Source organism: Phaseolus vulgaris, chromosome 6 (assembly GCF_051622355.1).
Source record: "Phaseolus vulgaris cultivar YP4 chromosome 6, ASM5162235v1, whole genome shotgun sequence".
In the NCBI taxonomy this organism is placed as follows: Eukaryota; Viridiplantae; Streptophyta; class Magnoliopsida; order Fabales; family Fabaceae; genus Phaseolus; species Phaseolus vulgaris.
Genome location: NC_143503.1, coordinates 29,993,530 through 30,011,113, shown reverse-complemented (window position 1 = coordinate 30,011,113; position 17,584 = coordinate 29,993,530). Strand labels below are relative to the sequence as shown.

At 32.2% G+C, this 17,584-nt stretch overlaps 1 protein-coding gene across 2 annotated transcripts; it reads right to left on the bottom strand.

Annotated features, from left to right (window-relative positions):
- Nucleotides 1-336: 336 nt before the first annotated feature.
- On the bottom strand, nucleotides 337-16,205 carry LOC137832017 (endoribonuclease Dicer homolog 2). 2 transcript variants are annotated; one of them, XM_068639968.2, is made up of 23 exons: nucleotides 16,049-16,205; nucleotides 15,624-15,728; nucleotides 15,316-15,493; nucleotides 15,042-15,155; nucleotides 13,032-13,166; nucleotides 10,749-10,833; nucleotides 10,589-10,653; nucleotides 9,983-10,120; nucleotides 9,589-9,717; nucleotides 9,377-9,497; nucleotides 9,179-9,278; nucleotides 6,971-7,166; nucleotides 6,729-6,889; nucleotides 6,366-6,584; nucleotides 6,010-6,224; nucleotides 5,607-5,878; nucleotides 5,110-5,516; nucleotides 4,918-5,021; nucleotides 4,112-4,305; nucleotides 3,473-3,682; nucleotides 2,198-2,605; nucleotides 1,694-1,972; nucleotides 337-859 (listed from the first exon to the last, which is right to left on the bottom strand). In XM_068639968.2, exons 2-23 carry the CDS (start codon nucleotides 15,704-15,706, stop codon nucleotides 506-508), a joined length of 4,167 nt encoding a protein of 1,388 aa, XP_068496069.2. In that variant the 5' UTR covers nucleotides 15,707-15,728; nucleotides 16,049-16,205; the 3' UTR covers nucleotides 337-505. The 2 variants fall into 2 exon arrangements, 1 of the variants encoding a protein (XP_068496069.2); XR_016521888.1 differs by lacking the exons at nucleotides 4,918-5,021; nucleotides 5,110-5,516 and having other exon boundaries at nucleotides 16,049-16,183.
- Between the last annotated feature and the right edge of the window lie 1,379 nt (nucleotides 16,206-17,584).

Genomic DNA, 17,584 nt, shown 5'->3' with positions numbered 1-17,584 from the left:
AGACTCAGATCTTTTCTCAAGATTTTGGAATTTGTAGAAGCTGAAGACTCAGTTCTTCTCTCAAGATTTTGGAATCTTTCTGGTTTCACCCTTATCCGGTGTCATACTTAAAAAGTCTAACAAAAAATATTATTATGTTGTGTCGCCTTTACTACATCATACTTATGTAAACTCAATTCAATATTGTTATGCAGGCAAATTTTTATATGATCTAATATTACTGTATTTACCTTAGTTGTTTATATTTCGTGTTTTATATTGGTTGTAGTGGTCATGTGTTGCAGTGATTATATTCAAACAATTTTTTATGGTCACGGTTACTAACCATTTTTTAAATTTAATCAAAATAGTGGAATTCTCATTTATTGTTTAAAATAGGTTCCAAGGACGTGCATATAAAACCATTCAAAAAGAAGCTTATTGGCCCAATATCTATATCATACTAACATGTCTATTTACCTACCATTGCACAGAAACAGAGACTAAAGAAATATAAACAAGTAACCTACAGTGAACCCCTAACCTTCTTCAAGGAATTCAAGATTTCTTTGCAGACTATCTTCTTGGCTGTGTCCTTAAGAGAAGAACCGCAATACTCATACTGATGAATGACCCCATCAGCTTCTACCTCCATTTTATATCTAGTCACACCATCCGTGCGGGACACAGTCTCTTGTACAATATTATAACTTCTTTTTTGGCACAGTTCATTCAACTCTCGGACCGGATGGAGCTTCAAGGTTTCAGGTGTGACAAGGGGTTCTAAAAGTGGCCTTATACTTTGCCACACAACCTCTATATTGAACCCTGAATCAACTAGTATTGCTCCAGCCAGGGACTCTATAATGTCTCCAAGTACCTATCAAACAAGTGAGTTTTGTAATGGAATGGAATGCGCTGCAAAACTCACAGAAAGAATATACTAACATTACATCTATAAAATTGTTTCAAGATGGGAATAAAGCAGCTACGTGTTTAAATTTGAGTCAAGACAGAGAAATAATGTTTGCAAGATCCTCAAACACTGGTGAAGCACAAGATTTTGTTCAAATACACTAATAATGGTTTAATCCATTAGTATAGTAACTGAATATCATTTGACATTCCACCACGTGTAGGAAATGGGTCACAACTTGGAGTACTAAATAACTAATATATAAAGCTACTCCAAAATTGAAGGGAAAACAGAATAGAAAATCAGGACAAACCTGCACCATAAACAACGGATTTTCATGCAACTAGTTAAGAATAGGAAAAACCAGTTCAATACTTTAACCTCCCCCTCTCCAACCATGACTGGTTATTAGGCATTCATATCAGCTTTTATAAGAAATTTCATACCAAATATTATTGCTAAATAAGCCCATAATACAGGTCATTTTTCCTACCATCACTTAAAATACTTTCTCTAAAAGGTTTATCCACTACAATAATGAGAATATATTTAGTTAGTTAACATTCTGAGGGATCCTCTGAAGTAAACTTGTCTATAAAATGCAGGAGTAAGCACTATCCACCCCAGAATTTATAGAATAGATACACCGGATAAAGCATGCATATTTTACAGTCAAGGAGCTTTCAAGGAGCTTTTTCCTCCATTCAAAACACCACTGACAGTAATAATATAATTAGCATTCCCTCTACTAAAAAATAATAACCAAGTGAACCTATGAGCTAAATGTTAACAACTAACCTTAGGGAGTGATGTCTCTGACCCGAATCCAAAAGTTGATGAGGAAGACAACTTATCAAAATTGGCAAGTGTAATAGCAATATGCTTATGCAGTTCTTGTGAGGCATGGAGTACATGCTTGTGTAACCCATGGTTGATAGCAGACCAAGCGTAACAATCATTATTCACAGAAGCTGACCTCATGTCAGTTAACTGCCCAGGTGACATGCCAGGATATTCATTGTACAAATGCCGAGTAATGAGATAATCCAACACAGAATCTCCAAGAAATTCTAGTCGCTGCAGGAAGAGGGGCGTATCATTCATGAATTGTGATAAAAGAATTGAAAATAAGAATGAGAAAAACATTGATTTTTCAAGAAGGATGTGTACAATTACTATTTTATTAGGTCCCACCAGGCTACTCTGTATGGAGTTGGCTAAAGTTCATTCATACATAATAAATGCATGCTAACGTCCATCTCTTGTTCCCATATAATGAATAATAATAACTACAGTAAATACCTGATAACATCTAGGAATTTCAGGCAGCATATAGGAACCATGGGTCAAAGCTTCCACTAAGAGAGTACGGTCATGGAATGAGTACTTCAATTGCGATTCTAAATGACTGACATGCACCAGTTTCTCTGGTTGAATGTCAAAGTGTCTCTTATAGGGTATTTTATTAAAGCTCATTTTAATACCAACCCAGTCCATAAACAACAGAGCAGCCTTTTCACCACCACTGCTAAGGAAGGCACCAATTAGTGCCTCGACAACATCCGCAATGATCTTTCGATTTAATTTCCTTTCTCCGATAACATAAATTTTTTTCTCCCCACTAACCAACTCTTTCAGTTTAACACTTCCAGATTTATCACCTGGAATGACCCATGTACGAGGATCAAAAGGCTCATTTTGTATGAAGCCCTGCATATCAAAATAATGCAGAATTAAGAATTCTGAAGTTTCAAGATGATAATGCAATGCAGAATTCTACAACCATATAAACTCATTTGAGAATAGACCAAAGAACAACTAAGTAATACAATCAACTCCTCTCATAGCACAAGCATTACTGATTAGAGAGCAAAATTACTGGTAAAAATTATAAAAGTTTTAATTTAATCTTTCATAAATTCTGGAAATCAAGTTTTATTCCACTGACAAGCTCATGGCTCTTACAAGGAAAAAGACTCACACCAGCGCACAGCCTAACTCTCTTTACACCCTCAACAATTTTCTGCTTACACTCCATGCCAGTTTCTTCCTAAAAGACTGTACCATTTCCATCTGCTTACTCAAAGACTGCTCCAGAATTTTCTTCTTACACTCACATGCCTGCATCACTAGGGAGCAAATCTCTCTGCTCTCCTTTCTTTTTCAATAGACTATCCAAGTCTTGGGCCCACTTAGATTGTGGTCTAAAACCTGATCAGATTGGGCTTCCTCAATTCTGGAGCTCACAATGCACACTGTTTCAATTCTGGAGCTCACAATGCACACTGTTCAAAGAGCGAATAAAATACAAAATCTTGTACAAACAAACATGATAATTATGCAAACAATTGCAACCGGTTAATTAATTTAAAATTATAATCTATTATCAGACTTAAAAAACAACCAATCAAAACGTTGAAGACTCCTACATTTGAAGAAATAGTAATTCTAAACCAGAATACAGGGTAAAAGCAAACAAAAAAACCATAATATAAGTTTAAAAAATGCTGAAAGGAAGCATCACAACATATGGACAGCACAAAAAGTGAACAAAAAAATGAGAGAGAGGGAGAGTACCGGAAGTCCAGACCTGCACCCTAATTTACAGAGGGTAGCATTAGAAATTATATTTTTCCTCTTTAAACTAAGGAGACCTTCGTGGTGATTTTGATAGGTGTTAAAAAGTTGTTGACTGGCAGCATATTTTAAAAATGAATCTCCAAGAGTCTCAAGAGACTCATAATGAAAGGCCTCCTTGCAGCTTGTGGCAGTGATTGCTTCCAAGACCTACAATGTAAGTTGCAGATACCATTGGTGAAATATCTTTAAAATATTAGACAACTGGACCAAATAGCAATACCAAAAATAACAGACATTCAGACAACACCAGCACAAAATAACCAAAAGATACTGACAGAATATTTTACACAGACAAGTTTCTTCTCAATCTCTTCATTGTGTATTGATTGATGCAAGAGGCTCAAAAGAAAGACATGGCAGAAGGAATTAGTTACCTTTAAGAATGCCCTGCTTTCTACATCAACAATATATATATATATATATAAAGTAAACAAGAAAAGTTCAGTTAAATATATTTTTAGTACATTTTTTGTCTACTAAGGACAATTAGCAGAAAGATATAAAATTCCCCATTCTGAATAAAAAAAGGAAAAAATAAACTAGTCTAGATTGTAATGACAAACAGTTGTGACACACCTTGATTGTTTGAATTTCATTTTGTGCGCAATGATCCAAATGCATCTTTTTTAAATTGCAAGCTCCAAGCAATGATTCAAGCCGATGCATGATTGAAGGAATAAACGAGAAGGTATAAATGATACTATCTTTTATTGGTGACATGACTATAGAGCACAGTTCAGGGGGTAATTCAACAGAGGCTTTGCTTGCTTCTGAAATGGAAACATGAAGTTAGGATTCAGATTAGATCACACATGCCAGTGCTTGAGACAAGCACTAAACACAGCCACAACTTTTTAGAACATATAATACAACTATAGTTTGGAAATGAATAAATTTAGGCATTATGACATGGATAACTAACTTATGATTAATAGAAGCAGTAACTGCAGATACAAATTTGCTTCATATTAAGATTATAACATATTAGCTTTCAAAATCAAGCAAGCCAATACAAAGGTAACAATTAAGAATAATAGTCTAACCCAAAGAAGCAGAGGCCATTTTGATCCCAAAAACACTGTTCAGAAGAAATAAGCAAACTAACAAGGCAGATTTCCTTTCAATTATAATCAGAAGGCATACAGTGGCAGGTGAATTCAGAGAAATCCGATTCAATAGATTTTGCTTACACAGGTAACCCTAATTTTAAGATTCATTGGTATAACCAACCTCTTTTATATCCACTAGAAGCAAAACTGTTATATTTATTGAAAAAAAAATGCATTTCTGGGCAATAAAGATTGATCATCATTGATCAAATCCCACAATGGAGAGAATAAGTACCAGAATAAAATAAATAAATTAAATATACAAGGTCCAACCTCCTTCCTTCCCTTGTTTGTATCCATGAATATAATTTTTAACTACAAAACTGTGTCTTGCTTTAATGAGTTTTTGATCTTCAAATTGCAATTGAACGTCATGTCTGAAAAATTGGAAAGAGAAATAGAATAACACACTCGAGTAGATAAAGTAACCTGATAATAAACATCAATCACAAAAAAGTTACTTACTTTTGTTTATAGTACTTCTTATATGTAGTAACTTCACCATCCCTTAGCTTCATAGGTGAGTTTCCATCCAATTTCATTGTACCAGTTGTGATATAGAAATGAATCTTATCAACAGCATGTGAAGTAAACACCAAAGCATCTTGTAGTCTACAAGTGCAAACTAAACCACTTTTTGTCCTTATGTGGTTTGGATGATACTCACACTTAATATTAGATGGATTTACAGCACTGATAGCCAACCAATTAACAATTGATTTTTCCCCTTTACCAATAGCTGGAAGCAAGAGATAATCAATCTCAACATCACCTTCCAAATAGCATTTGTCTAAACCCATTGCCAACTTATTCATACTATTATCTATCAAAATTCTAAGCAAAGTGACCTGAAATTTCTTACATAAAAGAACCTGGAAAACAAAAACAAACAACAAATACATTGACTTTTCTTAACACTTGCAAATACTGCGGATACACTAAAAGACAACTAAACAGCATACCAGATCAGGTGAAAGATCAATGGTTCCTTTGTATATCAACTTCACCGACAAGCTACCTCTGTCAAAACCCATATCAAATTGTGTGCATCCAATTTCTGGATCAAGTTCAATTCTTGTGGCAAGAAATATATCTTGCACACAGATATCATAGCTAAAATTTTGAATTAACTCCATCAAATAACAATGGTATGTTGTGTGACTATTATTTGATACACAATTTACCAATCCGAATGGAACATAAGCTGGTTGGTTTTCATCATAAGGTTCATTCCCTGAAAGAAATTGTTTGATGTGGAAGTCATTCAAAGAATTTCATGGACAGATAGAATTTTATGTTCAAGAATCAATATTTTAAAAAAAGGGTAGTAATAGAAGGACAAAAAGAACAAGGTCTGTAAACTACCAAATCCCTCCATCTCTGCTTCTTCAATGAAGATATCAGGAACAAGATTATCTGTCAGAGCTCCAATCTTATGCAGTTGTTTGCATGCTTCAAGGCATGCAATATTCTTTAAGAATTTTTTGTGACCTTTGACACGAATAGGCTGTAGAGGGCAGCTCTTGGGAAGATACAATGTTCCAGTCTCTCTGTCCCACCTTGGAGTTGGTTTAAAGTACCTAACAGTTTAATCTAGATGGGATAAATGATGGGCAGGATAAAAACAAAACAGAACCAGAAATTTACAAAAGAAGCATATCTTACGTACATTAAACTAGAGGAAGAAAAAGCATGTAATAAGAGCAGAAAATGAAACTAACCCATCTGCAGGGAGCCGTGAGCAATACAAGTATATTAAACTTATGCTAGAACTAAGATTTGCAATGGCCCCAGTGCTTGCAACACGATAAGACTCTTTATCATATTCTTCACCTTCAAAAGGATCACAAGGAAGGGAAGAATGACGCATCGACTCCTTCCTCATAATATCTGCACTAGCTAGGTATTTCTCTAACCGAGAACATGTAACTGAATCCCCACTGTAATTTCAGAATAAAATCAAGGTCGTTTACAGATAATTTGTTTCAATTAGTAAAGTATACAGATTTGACGCTATGATTGTCTCATCCAGAGTGCCAGAGTAGTGATGATACTGAGGAGGGAGTAATGTAAGAAACAAATACCTCTTAACAATTAATATGTAATCTGAATTTCTCATCCTGGCACGTCCTCTGGACTGTATGAAACTACACACTGTGGGAGATGGATCAAATCTAATAACTAAGTTACAACTTTGTACATCTAAACCCTCTTCTAGAATAGATGTTGCAACAATGATGTTGACCTGCACATTACTTTTTTTTAATTGACAATACACTGCATATGGTTATTACAATACAGTGGATTGTTTAAGAAACCAACATACTTGTCCCATTCGAAATTCTTCCACAATTTCATTTTGTTTTCTCCTAGACTGATTTTGCAATCCGAAATTGTGTCCTGCAATGAATTTAACCTTCCAGCTACTGTATTTTGGAAGAAAGGTATTCAATAAATCCTGAAGGACAACAGCCGTAATTATCCTTTCCACAAAAATTATGCATCTCATGTCAGTCAAACCCCTGCAATTGTAGCAAAATAGTAGATACTTCAAATAGATTTAACAATATTATCAAAATGGCACAACAAAGATCACTGCATAAAATCAAATCAATTTAACAGTGATATCATAATGGAAGAACAATGATCACTACATACAATCAATCAATCAAAATAGTGGACTGTAGATCAACTGGTTAGGACAGAGTATAATAAAGATTAAAAAAAATAGGTCACAATGCAAGAACTTTGTGAACAAATCAATGAGGCCGAATTTTCTAACACCCACTTGTAGAACTTACGCACAAGAAGATAATCCACCTAAATAGACTAGTCCATTAGGTAGGAGAGTCTCAAGGCTTAAGTTTAAGTAAAATACCAAGTTTTAATCTGATAAATGTGAGAGTACTAACAATGTCACTACCTTTCAGTGTCGTTGTCCGCAACAACTTTCACTCATTCAACATCAACCCAATGGTAACCTTTTCCTCTTTTACATCATTACACATCTTAGAAACTGGATTTAGGCTTAACTCAATTTTACAAAATTGACTTGTAAGACGAGGTTTGCAATTACTTATATACTACAATTTGATCAAGTCTCCGGTCAACATTAGTTGGATTCCCACATTGGATAAAAATGGACAAGATAAGCAATATATAAGGAGAAAGATCCACAATCATATTACTTTAAAGCTTTGGGTTGAAAATGATGTCATGTTCTCTTATGTAGTCGGATCATGACTTGTTTTCTGAATATCTCTCCCTCAGTCTGTAACAAAATGGTATCAAAGCCCGTTTCGTCCTAGTGACCAACGAGTATGTCTAGATAATTTGCTGTAAAAGTACATATTTTGGGGAACCACCCACTACCAAAAAAGTTAAGAAGTATCTTTCAAAAAAATTAAATTAAATTAAAAATATTTTTAACATAAATGAAAACATATTTAACAAGCATAACACTCATAAATATTTTACCAATTATTATTAATTACTATCTTATAAAACATATTTAGATATTTATATTAATTTTTCATTTTCTTTCTATTCTAAATGTGAACTTCTTCTTGTTATTGGACACTGGTATTTTGTTAAAATATAAACCTATGTATTTTGTAAGTAAGTGCTTTAAACGTTAAGGTAAGAACTATAAATAATGTTTTCTTTTAATTTTCAGTTTAAAAACTATTATATTATATTTATTTAATATTAATATATTATTGTTTGTGCTATTTAATGATACTAATATAATTTTATTATTCTATTCTATGTGCTATTTAATGATTATCAATATAATTTCATTGATACCAGTTCGACTTGACAATTAGCAATAAAAAGTCTTGATTTAATATCTGGTATATAACATGCTCGGATACAATCCGGGTTCAAAAAATATCATAAAAAAAAACCTCAGTTCTCTGCCTTTAAAATTGTATGTCAGCCCAAAAATGTCTTGATTTGTATATTGTCAAAATATTGAGTCAACCTAGTACAAGCCAATCATTAATCAGGAAATGATAGGGCTGCTTAAGAGTATAGTTTTATTACTCTGTCTGATCCGGTATAACACATGTTCAGCAGTAGATTTTCAGTTAGCGCATTATTGAAATCCTCTGTCTAAATCTCAGTTCATTACAGTTGGTTAGTGCTCAGTTGCCCTATCTGTACAGCTATAAATAGCTGATGCATAACCCTTTGTATTGATTGAATTCATTTTCAGAATACAATCTATTTTCTTCAAATTCTTTTAACTTTAATAAGATGAATTATCAAGTATTGGGACAGGTTATCATTATGTAAATGCATCAATGGGCAACACCCCTATTCAGAGCAGAAGAACAAAGGAGAAAGATGAGACTAAAAAATAAATGACAAGTGAGCAACCATAGAGGCCTTTACTCATCCAATAAGAAACTTAAACAGTATAATAAAGACAAGGAGAATCTAAAAACCAGAACATCCACAATAATAACCCACATTACATGATTTCATAACAACATGATAAATATTAAAGAATCCTATCCATGATTATAACCTGTACTCATGTAGAGAGTCAAGAAGACAACAAACTTTGGAGGTCAACAGCCCCATCTCCACATCAGAATCAATTTTGTCACCAATGGACCACTGAGGATCTGACCAAGAAGAAAACATTGGTAAAAATTAATTAATGCAAGAGAAATATTTATAATTAAAATTTCACCATTTGTCTTAACAATTGTAGAAACATTACCACATCGCAAGTAATTTTTCAGTGTATGTACACCTGCCAAAATAAAGTTTTTAACAACTTTATCCCCAGAGTGTCCCCATGAAAATGAATCAAATTCATTGGAAGATAAAAATTCTGCCGCCTGTCAAACACAAGAAAAATTTGACAATTGTGATTTATGAAACCTTGATCAGTCCAGAGTCAGAAATTCTATGCAGGAGAAAGGCGAGAACCTTCAAAGCCAGCCAAACACCAAGCTCGTCCAGGCAAAACATTAAAGCACAAAAAATCTTTGTTATTCTTTTTTGTGCAGACTCAGCAGCTGATTTAGTGAAATCTGAACTTTTTAGAGTGAGTTCATGCTGAGAAACAGAATATCCACTGTTAATAACCCAAAAAGAAATAATAAACTATGGCTTATAAATGAAATTGTGATTCTGACAAATAATTAAATATAGGAAGATGATAAGACTAGAAATTGGGAATTAATTCAAACACAACTAGTCACTTGATAAAACAGATGACAAAGGGGCAAACTCATATTTCCACTTGCAACACGTGGGGAATTATTCCTTTTCTAGTTGTTTCAGAGCATGTACAGAAACTAATATCATTAAGTGTACGAACCTGTTCTTTTAACATCTTGAGTTTAGATGCCAATTCTTCAAATAATACAAATTGAATTCCACTGTCCCTGTAAAACTTGAATATTGGCGTTGATGTTGGTATGAACTCTGTGATGACAGCTTCACTACATGTATATACCTTCATTTGAAAATGTTTTAGCAAAAGCAAATGGTTTTCACATAAACACAAACGAACATTAATCACATGAGAATAAATTAGTTTAACTATATTGTCTCATTTGTTGAAATAAATAAAGAAATAACTTTCTAGCATAGGTATACATTACAATACCTCTAGACTTGTTAACATAGAACTGTTTTCTAAAAGCTAAGAAAATAACTGCCGCAAGAAATAAGTATGAAGTGTTAATAAGATAACACATAAGTTCATATAAATTTGTCCTTATGATACTTCTTGCAATAAAACTTGTAATGGAGACCATATCAATAATCTTTATAATGTATCTACATGCGATTATCTTTAAATCACACCAAGTGTATACAATTATACCAAAAAGATAGCAGACAACACTCAAAAAACAGAATAACATAAGCAGAAAGAAAGCAAGAAAAACTGTTTGAAAGAGGAAGAGAATAAAAAAGCTACCTTTGAATGCATTAGAGTCATTAGTTTCCGAACATTCTCTGACCAGGATGAATCAGAATTTTTAACTGATTAAAAAATAAAATAAAATAAAAAGGGGAATCAACATTAGAGAGAAAAAACTAGCAATGCAAGGAGCCATGTACTTTCTCTGGCTGTGTACCTTTTGACTTAATTGGAGATGCAGTCATACCAAAAATTCGAGGAAGGTCGGAGATACCAGATTTTAATTCATGATGATAAAACTCCTGCATGAAATCAAATCTTACAAACTAACTCAACAGAAACTAGAACCTCCTGATGCAGACAAATAACAAGGGAACAACAACTTACAATACAAGATAACAGTTAACTAATTGCCTACAGGCCTAACAAAAAAAATAAAAATAGTAAAGCACAATACTGTAGTACAAAATCACCAATTCAAATTAGTATCTCGTCATAGAGTGAGTCCCTGCTTAGGATAGTTTTCAGTTTTCAAATTTTTAAAAACTATATCCAGTTTCAGTTGAGTTTTTAATTTTACTTTTTTTAATTTTTGAAATTTTAAAAACTTGATGTAAAATCAGAAATGGATAAAATGATTTCAACCAATCTATCCTATCCATTACGAACACACCCAAAATAGACAATATTGAGACATAAAATTAAAAATTAGAAGCAATTCTTGCAGGTTCAATTCACAAATAGCAAACTGTTGCTTTTAGGTTCACAGGAATAGCAAAGGCCAATTGAAAAATCCCAAAATTTTCCAGTGAAAAAATGCAGACAAAAGGAAAATACAAAACAAAAATCTTTCCTTTCCAGGTTTTTCGATTTTTTTACTTGGGGTCGGGATTGGCGCGGACCACCATTGATGAAAGGGATGAAAGGGAACTTGCTCATCAGTTTCGTCAATAACAAAAATGTAACAAATTAAAATCAAATTATTGTATAAATTTATGTTTTATTCTCTGAATTGATGAATATATAATGTACTACATACAGAAGCAACACAATTCAATAATTTCTGTTCCTTAGTCACTGCCATTACCAACACCTGCCAGAGCAAAGGAGAATAATAACAAAACAGGACCAAGAAACAAGATGATGCAGATTACCACTCTTTAGCCATGCAAAACAACAATAAAGTGGCTCAAGGAAATGGTGATTTTGGTGGAGGTTTCACACGTTGTCTAGTTGATAAAATTAGAGAAGCACGTGAAACTTAAAACAAGAAAAAAATCCTTCTATTATTTTCAAAATTAGGTAAAAAAACAATTCATCTCTATTTCATCCAAACAGATTGACTTTAAAAAATATAACAGAGCTAAGATGGCCAATGGTACAACAAATTTTTTGGAGCCATGGATCAGGTCACATGACCTTATTACATCTGCGGAATCTGTTTTCAAAATCAAGTCCTTTTAAATGTTATCTTTAGAAAATGCAGTAGTTCAGAGTCCAGACCCTACAAATACAGGTTTAATGCAATTATGTGACAATGTATAGCAACCAATGACATGCATGAGGAAATAGTTCAATTAAGTGGTTATTGATAACAGCTTATCACATAGGCTTATTTTGATAAGATTCACAGTGAGGATTACTCAAATAAGCCAGTAAAAACTATAACAAAGTTATAAGCTACTTTCATAGGCTTAACCAAACACCTGCATTTCTGTTTGATTTAATGCCCTAAGAAGCCTAATTTATGTAAAAACTTTCAAATGGAAAATCCATGAAGGGACTTAAATGTCATTTTTATTGAACAGTTTCCAAGGATGTGTGCACACTACATGCTTGGGGAAATGGTTCAATTAAGTATTTATTAATAACAGCTTATCACATAAGCTTATTTCTATAAGATTCACAGTGAGGATTATTCAAATAAGCCAGTAAAAACTATAAGAAAGTTACAAGATACTTTCATAGGCTTAACAAAACACATGCATTACTGTTTGATTCAATGTGCAAGCAAAGAAGCTCATCTTATGTAAAAAAGTCTTTCAAATGGAAAATCCATGAGTGGACCTAAACGTCATTTTTATTTCTAGGAATGTGTGCACACTGCATATATTACTGTATAAACCTTCTTAAAAGTTGTTCATAGGCCTAATAGCTGACCCACATAATGATGGACAGTCATTTGTTATTACTGGTATGCAAGAAGGAAAATATTTGAATGTCACCAATCATCCACAGCTCATACGCCAGTGCAATAGCCTGATGAAAGAATGCTTAGTTTTCCCCTTTACCCTTGTCCGCTAATATTTGGAACTCTTTGTATTTGTATTACCCGATAAAAATGAATCTTTAAGGTCAAAGACTTAGCAGAGGTAGAAGGTATATATATAACAACATATTAACAAAGGCAGCACAACGCAAACATATTGTAACAAGAATTAGAAAGAAATCCGAAGACACAACTAGTTAAGAGAGAAGATGGACAAGATGTAACACTTACAGTCATGATGCAGGCGTAAGGGTGTTTACCCCTAGCATGATGGCATTCATCCATTATTAAAACCTTGATCATATTCAGTTTGAAGAAGCTATGTCTCAAGCAATTCAGCAATATTACAGGAGTCATGACAAGCACCTATGCATTCAAAAGCATTAGTGATGGAAATTACCAATTATCCATGCAGCATACAGAAAATAAACGACAGAAACACCTTACTAAAATTAAGAAATGAAGCAATGCGCTTCATATTCAAGCCAATTGAATACTTTAAAAAAGAAAACAATTGTCTTCTTTTACATTTAATTCAAACATAAAGAAAGAAGACAAAATTATCTTTGACCATACTATAAGCTTTAACCCAGTACAAACCTCAAAAGTAAAGAGGAAAATGTCAAAATTAGACAACATACAAGAAATGAATTCCAAAACTAGCAAAAAAATTAGTGTGCCAAATGGCGAAATGTGCATCATATTCAAGCCAATAGAATATTGGGAAAAAAACAGTTTTACTCTTTTCCATTTGTTTCAAACATAAAGATAAAGACAAACCTAAAAAATAAATAGGAAAATGTCAAATTATACAACATGCAAGAAAGAACTCCACAATGACCAAGAAAAAGAGTGTGACCGAAGGCCACCAATTAAATCAATGAAGAAAGTTGAGTATTTCATATTCTCTTCAAAAGTGGCATGAGGTGTACAATAAGTTCAGAAACTAAAAACAACAGGCACCCAAATGGGGGGATGTTGTGTAGTATTGCCATTATTACTTAACTCCATGATTAGGACAGGATTATTTAGACTGATTTATTCAGTTTTTATTGTCTAGCGATTCCTTCAGGTTAGACATACTCCATAATGGTTTTAAATAGCACGCCACTGTAGCAGTAGAGTGGAGCAGCCCCTATCCACCACAAGGGGTGCCATGGCAGAGTAGTTTAGTGTAGCAGCTGGAGCAGACTAAATACCTGGCTAGGCAGCAGCTGTAGTAGCACTATATATTGATTCCAAAAAACCCTTCTGAACAATGACATTAGAGCTTTTTTGGGGGTTATTTTAGGTATTTATTTTAAAATGGAAATAAATATCTATGTAGCAAAATTATAAAGAACCTTAGTCATTGATAATTGATTAATCCTACCAATGGAAGGAAACTTGTATTTGATTTTTGTTTAGTATTTACTTGTATGTTTTGTTAAAAACACCAATGAATTCTAATTGTTACTCCTGAATGCCACTGATTTCGATAATATCTGTCATTTTTTAGAATTTATAAGTATATATTAAACATTATTTAGATTATATAAAAAAATTCAAAATAGAGACTATTCCACTTTTTTGGACTGGCCACCAATGTCTGCATGGTGCGTGGCTTTTGTTTTATTGTGAGTTATTTTTCTTGTTTATCTTATGTTTAATGTATCTGCAGGTCTATAAACATAATTTTCCATGCATGCATAAGTCTTCCGAGCTGAGTGACAATCTTTGACAACCCACTCCAATCCTTGAGTTTTACAAAACTTCATGCATTGAATGAGTGAAACTAAAGTAGGGGAACAGTCAAACAAGATAATTTCAAACATGTTCCATCAAATCCCTTACATTTAATTTAAAATTGTTTGAATTTTCAATGGGAATGATGAAAGGGAAAAAATAAATAAAAAAAAAATATATATATATATAAATAATAACAAATCATTGAATCATATGATTTGTATCATTACAAAATACCATGAATTCATTCATGTATTGTAAGATACAAAGTCATTTATGATTCATCTTATAATATAGATCAGTTGGTTGCTAAATTGTATCGAAACCAAGAGATTAAAATCATGAATCAAAAGATTCTGATAACTACTGATATAAACTTTCAGCTACCCTTTTAAGTGGGGCAAAACAGGAGTATCTCACGCATGACACAAACAGATGGGTTATGATTAAGCAAAAAAAGATCTGTAAAAAGAACAAGGCAACTTTCCATCTTGATAAAAATGCAAAAATCATTACCTCATGTTTCTCGGTTTCTTGTTTCCACGTAGCACCATCCCAATAGTCAACTCCCATATCACCCCAATACATTCCCACTTTCAAATCAGTATGCATTTTCACAGCTTCAGCTTGCTAAATTTACAAGTAAACAGCAATAAGTTAAAAATAACAAAGAAAAAAAAACGCACCCTGAAGCAGTGATCCATTCTATAACTCCTCAACCAGTACATGGCAATCAAAATAATGCATCTCAAAGTTGCAAAAGGCAATCATAAGATAGGGAATGGCATACTTGAGAGACCAACACAACTTGGGGAACCAAGAACACTGCAATGAAAGGAGAAGGTTTTCGTAGATGATGAGCATAGCTACGAAGAAGCATGATGGCTATCAAAGTCTTGCCTGAACCAGTCTCCAGGTACACTATGGTATTCTCCCGAATAGCTTTGTCCAATGCTTCAAGTTGATAGCTACAGAAAAACACAAAAAAAATCAATCAAACATCAATGCACAGAGAGATAATTATAACAATAATACATTCAACAATGCAAACACACTCAACACTAGACGTGTAATCAATAAGTCTGCATTTAAACTCACCTTCTAGCAAATGGAAGTACATCACACGTAGTCTCTTCCTGCTGAGAATGAGTATCCATTTCCATTGAGAGAACCTCTTTCATGGTTTTTTCCTCTTTGATCAACCTACACTCAAATTCCAACAAACCCATAAAAAAACGATCCCTCTCCCAGTCACAGAAGATGCAAAACAGCAAAACAACTACAAACCCAGAACTCACACACACAGATAGAATAAAGGGTAGTGCAAAAAAACTCAAGGTTTCTCCTCTTAGAAGTGAGAGTGAGATGGGTAGCGTAAGTGCCTAGTTAACAGATTTTCCAAATCAAACAGTACAAAAGAAACCGTACATTAGAGTCATTCACGTTGGACCATTTGGTATACAAAAAGAACAAATTGGAAAAGAATGAACAGATGAGAAAATGGAGAAAAGAGATGAATGTACCCCTGCTTCTCTTTTTCTTTTCTCTAAAGCTTGCAGTGGAAATGACCTCTTGTGGAGTTCATGATCGAATAAGAGACTGTGAAAAAAGGGTTCTATGCAAAGAAAAAGTTGAGCTGAAGAGCATTAAATTTAAAGTAAAACATTATTTTAGATTCTTATGGATGAGTGAACTTTGATTTAGGTATATATGTATGTATTTTTCCTTTTCTTTATACAATTGAAATCATAATTTTTACTCTAAAAATTATTTTAAAATACATTTAAAATAGTATTAATAACAGAAAAATGGATAAAAATAAAATATTATTTTTGAAGTTAGATATTAGTAAAGTTGGGCATAAAGCTTACGAAATATATACCCTAAGCGGGAAGGTACCAGAATGCTCTCAGCGTGCACAGCGCTGCTGAGGAAAATAAAATATAAATTGCAAGTTTTTACTTAAAATAGAAAATGTTTATTTTAAAATTATCATAATAGATTATAAACTTGTATATATTTTTTTCTATATTTTTTATCTTTATATTCATGAATATTTTTTTATTTTCCAAAATAATTACTTATAAAATTATAAATGTGTTATCGTGTAATTATAATAATATTTTAAATAGAAATTAAAATATTCTATAAATATTTCATTATCATTTTACTTTTTATTTTAATGGAAAATTTACAAGTATCACTATTATATAACTATAAACATTACAAAATTTAATAAAAAAATATCATTATTTTTTATGCGTAGAATTTTTTATAATTTTAATGTGAATTTAAGTAACATTTTTAATTAATTTTATTATAATATTTTATTATTATTATTATTATTATAAAAAAAAAGGTAGACTCACCTTATACACAAGGAATTAATTATGTAAGTGGATTATGTTTTTAATTATATCATAATATTAGTAAGGTATTTATTTTTATTTAGTATATTGTAAATAATATATCTATTTATTTTATATTTAAATAAAAAATTGTGTACTTATTTTTATTTTATTTTACTTTTTATTTTTTCATTTCATCACTTTTCATTATTCAATCTATGTAAAGGCTTAATCTTTTTTTATTATTAGGAACAGATTTAAATAGTTAACAATGATAATAAGCTACATTATTTTAAATTGCACAAATTTTAGAGTGATACCAGAAAGTGTGAGGGATCTCTGAAAGTAATAATATTCATGCATGCATTTTAAGTAATAATAAAGAGTCAAAAACGTAGTTTGAAACACTTATATTTTCAACATGCATTCTTCAAAAAATTAGGAAGTTGTTCCTTTGACTCATACACAATCTTTAATGTGTATGCACCAGTTGTTCTTGTATGTACCATAAGAGAAATTAATGTATATTTATAGAATCTAATAAATTTTAGTTATGAGTCTATATTAAAATAAACTATAAAGCTAATATCAGATTACAATATTTTTTATTTTTAATATATTTATTTTATTTTTTTATTTTTTTTTTTATTTTTTTTTTATCAGCATAATATATATGTCCTACAGAAGATTAGTTTGTTAGTTTCTTAATAA

What these genes read in the sequence shown, in the direction of transcription:
- LOC137832017 (XM_068639968.2), bottom strand. Translation starts at nt 15,706, where the DNA reads ATGAAAGAGGTTCTCTCAATGGAAATGGATACTCATTCTCAGCAGGAA. An exon ending in GTACTTCCATTTGCTAGAAG is followed by an intron (nt 15,494 to 15,623) that starts GTGAGTTTAAAT and finishes GTTTTTCTGTAG; the next exon opens with CTATCAACTTGAAGCATTGG. An exon ending in TTGATCTTTCACCTGATCTG is followed by an intron (nt 5,517 to 5,606) that starts GTATGCTGTTTA and finishes TTTGTTTTCCAG; the next exon opens with GTTCTTTTATGTAAGAAATT.